At 42.2% G+C, this 9,924-nt stretch overlaps 1 protein-coding gene across 1 annotated transcript in view; it reads right to left on the bottom strand.

Annotated features, from left to right (window-relative positions):
* The window catches only part of PAPPA2 (pappalysin 2), a 303,742-nt gene that overhangs the window by 7,909 nt on the left and 285,909 nt on the right, over window positions 1-9,924 (bottom strand). Inside the window, exon 22 of the mRNA XM_011981444.1 lies at window positions 51-149. Coding sequence (XP_011836834.1) covers window positions 51-149 — 99 coding nt within the window. The remainder of the gene's footprint in view (window positions 1-50; window positions 150-9,924) is intronic.

The following is a 9,924-nucleotide window of genomic DNA, read 5'->3' as shown; positions in this document are numbered from 1 at the left end:
CTTTATTACTGAAGCCACTGCCTCCCCCATCTCCAGGTTCTCTCACTCACCTTCTTGGAGGAGAGTGTGGAAGAGCAGCAGTCTCCCCCGTCATAGTGGCAGTAGGCTCGGTTGTTGATAGTGTCACACCAACCATCTGCTTGGAAGGGCTGTAGGGAGGTTAGAAGGCAACATCTCAGTACAGTCTTATTATGTCTTGTTTAACTCTGCCACTCCTCCCATCCCAGCATAATCCATGAAACTCCAGAGATATTACAGAAAAGCACCAAAGGTGCAGGATACAGATTGAACTAACATTTGCAAGAAGTTGAAAAAATCTCAAGTCCACTAGGTCCAAGTAATTGTCACATTTCACTGGCAGCACTGCTCCTGGCCTGTTCTAAGGTCTGAGATAGGTCATTTAAACTCTTTGATCAACTTTTCTGCCTTCTTGTAATAAGAGGTCTTTATATTATGTAGGTTACAAAACAGTTCCACATATTTTTAACTCTGTTGAGCATGGGAGAAAGCCTGTGCAGTAGTGCAGTTGGCGCTAAAAGTCCTGGTGTTTAATGAGGAAATAAGGATGCATAGAGACGATAAGAATTGCCCAGGTCACATAGCAAGTGTCAGATAGAGCTTAGTATTAGATGTCATGTATCTTGACTTTGTAGTGCTTCTCACATATTAACCTCCACCCCTCTCCTGGTGCACTGAAGACTGATACTTAGAGACCTGAGTAGTCCTTGGGTGCTACAAAGACTCAAATGGTGTCTGTCCTGCCCACAGTGGTGCTCGGGTTGAGGACACCAGTGCTGTAACACAAATATTCCCACAGGTACAGCCAACTCATGCACAGAAACTAGACACAGGGTTAGAGCAGAGAAAGCTGTTCTGTTTCCATCCACTACTGTTACTGCAGTAAGTCAGCACGAACTAAAGTGGGAAAGGGGTCCAGGCCAAACCAGAGTTAATGGAGTGTTTCACCCCAAAAGAGAATGTACAATAAGAACAGCAACAAGTTGTTAAAAAATAGCTCAGCAGCCCAGTGCATTATTTCTCCAGAAAACTACCTCTGGAGGGAAACGCTGTCCTGCTGTATCCTGGAGGGTACATCAGCCAGCCCACCTACTCAATAAATGGGCTGCTCCCCATCCTGAGCGATGCTCAGCCATAAAGTCCTAAGAAACATCTTGTGGTCAAACTCTTTGGGCCACAGAACTCTTGAGTTCACTCAACTCAAAAATGGCCATTAAATAACTCTCAGCAATTGAGTTACATCAGAACAAGTTTATCCAAGTTATTACTTCAATGTTTTGATTTATTCTATGGGATCCTGAGGTCATTTGAACATCATTCCAGATGTATACCAGTTTGCCAACTGCTGAGAAGCTGCTACTTGTGGGGTGGAACTCAACAGCTGCTGCACAGCTGCATAGCAATGTCAGTTGTGAGCAGGAAGTGAAAATTAATTCTGTTTTCAACACAGGCCTCACTGGGATAAAAGACGAAGATTCTGTGATGAGCATTTGTCCTTAATGCTATAACCAGTTATTCTGGCTCTAGAGAACTTGGAATTACTATAGAATCAAGACTCAGGTCCTGAACTGCAGCCAAATAATCAAAGTCAAAGGTAACTAGTGTATCCTTAACACCTATAGATGCTCTTGGGTTCTCGCAGGATGACTGGATACAACTATGGAGTTTCCCCAGAGTTTTATTTTTCTTTTTTCAAGTGTTTGGAGTGTATCTTATTCATCTAACACTACATCTGTTACTTTCCCTCCAACCCTGACTGACTCATTGGCAAAACCTAATAAGTTTCTTCTTTTTTTTCCATGTAATTGTCTATTAAAATCTAAGAAGCACCCAAAATACTTTTCTTACATGTATAAGTCTGGTATTCAGAATGGAAATTAAAGGTATATCTAAAGATATCTTTCTTTTCATAAGAACAATCTAAGTATTTGAATGGGTTAGTAAAGGATCCCAGGGAATTTTTCTTTCTAAAGTCTTCACCAAGGGTCACTTCTAATCTCAAAAACGTTAGAGAATGTATGTTGAAAAGAGCAGTAATGACCTAAGTGACCTTCTCCAGGCCGCACTGGACTTCCTTTGCTATAGCCTGGGAATTACTTCTAAAAGCTCCTTCTCTTCTGCTCTTAAAGAGTCATCTGGAAAGAGAATGAAGTTTATAGAAAAGAGCAGAAATACAGAAAAAAGGCTGGAAAGATCCAAGTGTTTAATTTACTATATACCTATTAGAATTAATTGCTCCTCCCCCAACCTGCCAAAAACAACTACTCCACCCTCAACAAACAGAGTCTCCTATGGCAACATGTGCCTGGGAAGCTTGACAGTTTGAGTCCAAGGTTACAATGAAAAAAATAGGAAAGGAAAAATGACTAATTGATCCCAAATTTAAAAATATCTGAAGATTGAATATAGACTAGAAAATTTTAATTTCAATAATTGAAAGATGTCAGTCTTAGGATATCACTCTAACCCACAGGCATCTTTTCCAAGAAAAGGTACTGGGCTTGGTTTCTCTGCACAATGTGTACATAGGTGAACTTCACCGCCCGTATGTATACCTTGCTTATCCTGTAACATCAGAAAATAAAGCGTTTCACGTAAGTGCACTTTTCAAATATCTGAAGCTTATCCTGGTAAGGGTCACTTTTTAATTTTTATTTTAACCATCTTGGTAAGAGAAAAATATCTTTACAAAACACCCATCTTTTTGCCTTTTAACAACATATAGAACCCAAAGTCATTAACATAACTCTATATTAATTTCACTGTATAGAAAAACTCTCCCCTTTGCTAAATGTGCCTCCTTTAAAACACACACACACACACACACACACACACACACACACACATCCCTCAGAGATGATTTATCTTTGAGCCAGAAAGGCAAGCCCTATTATACCTATAGTGAATACTTAAATCTGAGAGAGCACTTGGACTACTCCTCTTATGATGTATGAGCCTAACGATATCGATTTTCATTGCTATAGGAAGCCTTTTCTTGCCATGGCTTTTCTAACTGTGTTCCAGGCAGATGAAATGGACAAATAATGACTGTGTGCAAGCGGTGGAATACGAAAAGGAAAGGCTGTCAGTCTGCCCTACGAATACCGCTTCGGAAACTTCTCAAAAGCAAACGTAATTTCTTCTGCATGTTATATAACCTGGCGAAGTTTCCCATTTTGAGGCTGCTGTGGGGAGTTAGCCATAGAGATAGTGCGGCCCTGTCTGCTGTCTATGGGTATATACAGTCATCCATTCAATCATTCCATATTCTTTATTCCACACCTATATGTGCCAGGCATTGTTATGGGGTCACAGAGATAAAAGAAACATAGTTCCAGCCCTTGGGGGGACCCACCATAGAAATTTTTTTTTTAACTCATGTGATAGCTCAGTGTAGCATCAGGATGTGAACAGGAGTTAAATACCTAATCCAGATTTAGGGGGTGAGGGAAATCTGCTTTCAGGAGCTGGCTCCACAACATCTAGGACCTATGGAGAAGAGCTTAGGACTGGATGATTCTGAGGAATCTGAAAGATCTGTCTAAGAAGAAGAAGAAATAGAGGGGTGAGTGGTCTCAGGCTGCCTATTACAGAGCCCAGGCTCTGGAATAGTTCCACAAACATTGACTGACTGGCTGATAAGATCTCTCTTTCTTGAACTGGATTAAGAACATCATTCTTCCACAGCTTGCAACAGAACTCAAGACCACGTTGATGTTTTAGAAAGGTTAGTTTGGACTTTAGAACTTCTGCTTTACTAACCTACAGGTTGGAATCTTAGCCAAAAGGGACTGTATCTCTAAAGGCAAGGCATGGGACTGAATCCTATTTTATTATCTTGATGAATGTTTTAGACCAAGAGAGGATGCTAATTAAATTTTTGCTTGAGGCCAAGCACTATTTTCTCTCTTCCACATCATTTTCAAAAAAAAATCTTCTCGTTAAGTGAATGACAAATCAGAGCCACTTCAATTTCTTCATATTAATTCGGTCCTATCAGGCCCCAAAGAAGCTCCTTTCCAAAGCAGGCATGGTGCAGTGCCTGATGGAGTTCTTGCAGCAAATAGAAGTTCTATGTAAATGTACACAAATCTGTACACTAATTTTCTTTTTCTCTGGCTCTTCAATGAACGGTGACTTCTGGCCTGATCTTCAATCTCCTTTGCATCCCATGATTTACCTTGTTGTGCCCACATATCCTGGGCTTCATATCCAAATAATGCAAAGAACATTAAGACTAGAGCACTAGTACAAGCTCTCTCTTAGAATCTCGGGGGCAGAACCTGGGGGGGCCTGTAGGGCTCCTCAGGGACTCCTGATAATGAGACCAATAGTTGCTTATCAAAGAGATGAAAGACTGCCAGGCACGGTGACTCACACCTGTAATCCCAGCACTTTGGGAGGCCGAGGCGGGTGGACCACCTGAAGTCAGGAATTCGAGACCAGCCTGACAAACATGGAGAAATTCCTCTCTACTAAAAATACAAAACCAGCTGGGCGTGGTGGTGCCTGCCTGTAATCCCAGTTACTTGGGAGGCTGAGGCAGGAGAATCGCTTGAACCCGGGAGGCAGAGGTTGCAGTGAGTCCAGATTGTGTCATTGCACTCCAGTCTAGGTGACAAGAGTGAAACTCCGGCTCAAAAACAACAACAGCAACAACAACAACAACAACAATGAAAGGCGAGTGCTTGTGAGAATGTGGAGGAAAGGGAACCCTTTCACACTGTTGTTGGGAATGTAAACTATGTGATCCAGCAATCCCACAACTGGGTATATATCCAAAGGAAATCAAATCAGTATGTTGAAGTTATTTTTTTGAAGGACGATAGATATATGAAATTCTAAGGCTAGATAACACCTTGAAGATTATTTAGTAGACACCCTTTATTTTACAAATTATGAAATGAAGTCTTAAAATGGTGAACTGTCTTGTTTTCAAGGATAGTTAGTAGCAATCCTGGGAACAGATTCCAAATCTCTAGATATTAGGTCTTCTGTTCTTTCTACTATGCCATACCACCAATATTTGATGGTTTCGTTAGTCTTTTAATTTATTGGGAAAGAAGGGTAATTTAAATTCTTTTGGCACTTTTACAAAAGGGGCGTGGTACAGGTATATTAAGTGAACCTAGCAATCTAACACAGAGACAAAGAAATGGTCATTCAGAATCTCAATTCCTCTGGACCCCCACAACTTCACTTCCTCTTTTTTTTGAGACGAAGTTTGCCTTTTGTTGCCCAGGCTGGAGTGCAGTGGCGCGATCTCGGCTCACTGCAACCTCTGCCTCCTGGGTTCAAGCGATTCTCCTGCCTCAGCCTCCCGAGCAGCTGGGATTACAGGATCGAGCCACCACATCTGGCTAATTTTGTGTATTTCTAGTAGAGACGGGGTTTCACCATGTTGGCCAGGCTGGTCTTGAACTCCTGACCTCAGGTAATCCACCCGCCTCAGCCTCCCAAAGTGCTGAGATTGCAGGTGTGAGCCACCACACCCAGCCCACAACTTCACTTCTGTTTTTCTCAGCTGTGGGTCAAGGTTTATCCCAAATAGGCTGCCTGGCACTGTTGCTCCTTCTGAGACTTGGGGCTTGGTATATTCCCCTAGAGGCTGACATCCCCAGGAGAAAGCAACACTATGCTCCAATTACATCACCAGATGCCTGCAGCCCAGAAACACCTATTTCCAAGACTCAGAATGCTAAAGCCAAACGTTTTGCTGCTCATTGCTGTCAGGTGCGGAAAAAAGGAAATGATGCTGTTCCACTCGTCCACTGTTCATTCCTTGGGATGGAGGGTTCCAACGATGTCACATTTGTGGGTCTGCAAGTCTTCTTGGAAAATGTAAAATTCAAATAGACATATATCAAGATGGATTATGCAGGAATACTTTCTTAGGAACAATCTTCTCTGGAAAATTTCATCTGGCTTCCAGGACTCAGAGGGCTGTCCCTTCTCTGAGTTACGGTATATTTTATCCACGTATTTATTATAGAGCTTAACCTCTGGAATGTATTTTCAAAGGCTTGGGATCTAATCAGCTTTGTAGTCCCAGCTACTAGTTTAGTGACTGATGTAGGTTGTTAACAAATAAATAAATATGATTGTCCTATTTTGAAGTGGGAGGCAAACTACTTTTCCTTAGCATACTTTATGAGCAGATCCTTCCTTTTCATTATTCCTGTACTGCTAGAAAATTTGCTAGGTATGTTACTTTATAAGAATCACGTAACTTAGACACAGGTCCGGATTTTCTGGGCATCTAGTCCATTTCTTACTGTAAATGCATATACTGTAGACACTGGAGTTGAGATAAATCACATATATATACCCATACACATATATACACATATATATGCAGGTCATGTGTATGTATATAATATATATGTAGATGATCTTCTAGGTGAAGAACATGGTATACATCCATACATTTGGAGGCATATCATACTTACATTTCAGCCAGGAAGGAGGACAAGGCAGTAGAATATACTATGTAAAAATTACCCCTCTATAAACCATCTAAAATGTTAGATAAAACATAATAATATTCTCTCAGTTTCACATCTGGCATCATAAGAAGAAAAAGAACATTTCCCAAAGGCCAAAAATGAAGAAACTGTAAACCAGAGCAGAAAGAAAGCAGTAAACCATGGCTGTCCTAGGAATGTTTGCAAATATCTGTGATCAAGTGGTTGGGTTTTAATAGGTGATCTGGAATAAGGGCCTAGGTCTTGGCCCTTTGTAAGGTAGGGAGTTTTTATGTGACCCTGTTAGTACTTTAATAAAAAGACAGTGTTTATGAGGACTGATATGGAATGACACAATCACATTATGATGCTCCACAGGTAGCTCGGCTCACTTGGGAGCCAAGAGATTTGCTCCTGCCTACTAGCTCTGAAGTCTACACGATTCAAATCCAGGCCTGGCTAAGTCACTAACAGTAAGACATCAAGGATCTTCTGTGTTTTCAGCCAACAGTTGAAGTTGTACGGAGTATCTCCTGGAAGGGCAAGGGTGGAATCTACAAACAAGAGATGAGAAGATGTAATTGAAAGGAAGACAATGAAGATACACATCCTGCTGGATGATGAGAGGGATGCCGACTGCACGTCTACTTGTGTGGCCTCTCATGCATCACTGGCCCATGTGTGGTAGGACATCTTCTGTGTAGGACCTCAAACCACTGCCTGTGCAACCCACTAGACCCTCTAAAAAGGCAACTATGTACCTCAGCAGGGGCTGAAAGAGAAGCCTGATTATAATCAGCTTATCTACATTTGACACCAAGATCAAAGCAAAGTCTTAGAAATAATCAAATAGGACAAAAAGCAATCTCCTCTGAGAGAAATTAGATGAAAAAAGAAAAGCAAGCAAATGTAAGATAAAAAAGACATCTTTCACCTGTATTGACTTCACTTACTCCAAGGTACCCAGGGTGTCATAGTTCCTGCCCCAGAAACGATCAAGGCTATAGAGTATGGCAATTAAAAGCACAGGATATGGCCAGGTTCAGTGGCTCATGCCTGTAATCCCAGCACTTTGGGAGGCTGAGGTGAGTGGATCACCTGAGGCCAGGAGTTTGAGACCAGCCTGGCCAACATGGCGAAACTCTGTCTCTAGGTGCGGTGGCACATGCCTGTAATCCCATCTACTTGGGAGGCTGAGGCAGGAGAATCGCTTGAGCCTGGGAAGAGGAGATTGCAGTGAGCCAAGATCACACCACTGCACTCCTCCTGGGCGAGAGTGAGACTCTGTCTCAAAAAAAAAAAAAAAAAAGAAAAGAAAAGAAAAGAAAAAGCACAGCAGCACAGCATACGGTTTTACATAAACCTATGCTCAGATCCCAGCTCTGCTCCTTACCAACAATTAGAATCTGAGAAAATTTCTTAACAACGAGCAGCAGTGTTCTTGTTAGTGAATGAGAAAAATAGCACCTACCTCACAGAATTGCTGCAAGAAATAAATGAGCAAATGGAGGTGAAACACATAACACAATGCCTGACCCATAGAAAGCATTCAATAATTCATAATTTTATGAAAGCAGCAAGAAAACTACCATTGCTTTTACCATTGCAGGTTGGTGCCTGAATTGTCTCCCTAGAGACTCTAGTCAGAAAACTTCAAGATTCTGCCACCAACACCTTAGAGTCAAAACCAGTCATGCTTCATTCCTGAGAGCCTCCTGCCCCATTCACTTTTACCACCAATGCATGTACCTGAGTCATGAAACAGACAGTCAGGTGACAAGGGAAATAGTTTTGAAACTTATAAAAACAGAAAAGGAATGGCGTGATTGGCTCCTGGAAACTAGGGCTCTCTTCAAAAACCACAGTGGTAACTTGGGTGTCTTAGTCTCTGAAAAAAATCCCAAACCATCACACAGACATTTCTTCTCTGATATGTGCTGAAGGAAAACAGGAAGGTGAGGAGACTCTCTGGGACTTACTTTTCAGCCAAAACTAACCTCATGGCCCCTTTCAAATAGTTGCAAATAAAGACTCAAAGTCACACAAACTCTCTACCTCAGTGCAAGCACACACTGACCTGCCTCCCCATGTAGTCTCTCCTCTGGGAGAGACACAGTTCTAGATGAGTGGTCTTGCCCACCTCAAGGCCAGGAGGGGGGCAGTGCTGGTGGATGGAGTTATAGTCCCAAAGGGTGAAGATGGGCAAGACAGTGTTCACATGACATTCGTGCACATTTGTGCAAGAAAAACACCAGCTCGAAGTTGAAGCCCGGCTCCTTAAGGACAGAACATCCCTGCATAGGGCCCTACTGAAAACAACAGCACTTCTGCAAGAAGTGGCCCTTCTGTTGAGAGCTGCAGCCTGAGCCTTTCCTGATGGGAATGTGTCTTTGCCCTCCTCTGACTCAGAGGCCTTGCTGATGGTAAGGCGTTGGGTATCCTTTGCCCTATCTCTTCCCTCACCTGTTACCAAACTATATAAGACACACTTTGGAGGCTGTGAAGGCACCCAGTGCTCCACTCCCCTGACCACCTTTATTCCTTCTGCACTGGATCACTCCTTGACCCTTCCACACCAAACCGAACTCCATGTCCTAAAAGAAACAAACAAAGAAACAAAAAACTTTTGTGTGCTCCTCCATCAGTGTTTGCTATCCTCCATGTGACCCCTTTTTCTCCAGTGAAGCTGATCCTGTACAATTCATTAGTCAAGATTTTATTCCAGTGATTCCCAGTCTTTTGCTTTGCTGTCAAAGTCTGTTTTTATGGCACTGTCACCCTTCTTCCTCCTCTAAGCACACAGCAATGCTTCTTAAAACGCTGCCCAGGAACAGCAGCAGTCCATCAAGTGGACTCATCGTGGGCTCCTACAAGAATTAATAATGACATACCATCAGACTTCACTGGTGTCTTCATTGCAGGGCTGATAGGCCCATGAGTTCTTATAATTTCCTTTTTCTTGCTTTCATGGTGGGAGTGATGGCCTGCAAGGTCTTCAGATACAGTCTTACTGCATGACATTTGGCTCTCTTCTTTAAACAATCAATGGATTAACAATCGTTTGTTTAGGGAATATCCTGCTTCCTTTTCAGCTAATTGGAGCCAACCAACTGTGTTTCAAGGTCAGGCATAGAAACATTGAACACAAGAGGCCGCAACTCTGCAAGGACCATGGGGGCAGGAACACTTCCATTTTCGTCTCTTTTCTGTTCCCTCTTCCTCCATCAGCAATAAACCCTGTGCATCAGCACAGTATCCCGTACATTACAATAGGTGCTTAATGAATATCTGATGGATTAAATTAGTGAATTCTCTCCAGAATTAACTCTATAAAACTAAAAACTCAGAACAGTTCTTGTTTTTCACTCCTCTTACCTTTCCTCCAGGATAAGGTAAACATTCCCCCTGTCATCTATTTGTTTGTCTGTTTTTTTAAAAAAAA

The sequence above is a fragment of the Mandrillus leucophaeus genome, unplaced genomic scaffold (genome assembly GCF_000951045.1).
Source record: "Mandrillus leucophaeus isolate KB7577 unplaced genomic scaffold, Mleu.le_1.0 Scaffold226, whole genome shotgun sequence".
Classification (NCBI taxonomy): Eukaryota; Metazoa; Chordata; class Mammalia; order Primates; family Cercopithecidae; genus Mandrillus; species Mandrillus leucophaeus.
Note: the sequence above shows the minus strand (reverse complement) of the source record. Positions and strands in the feature narration are given on the sequence as shown.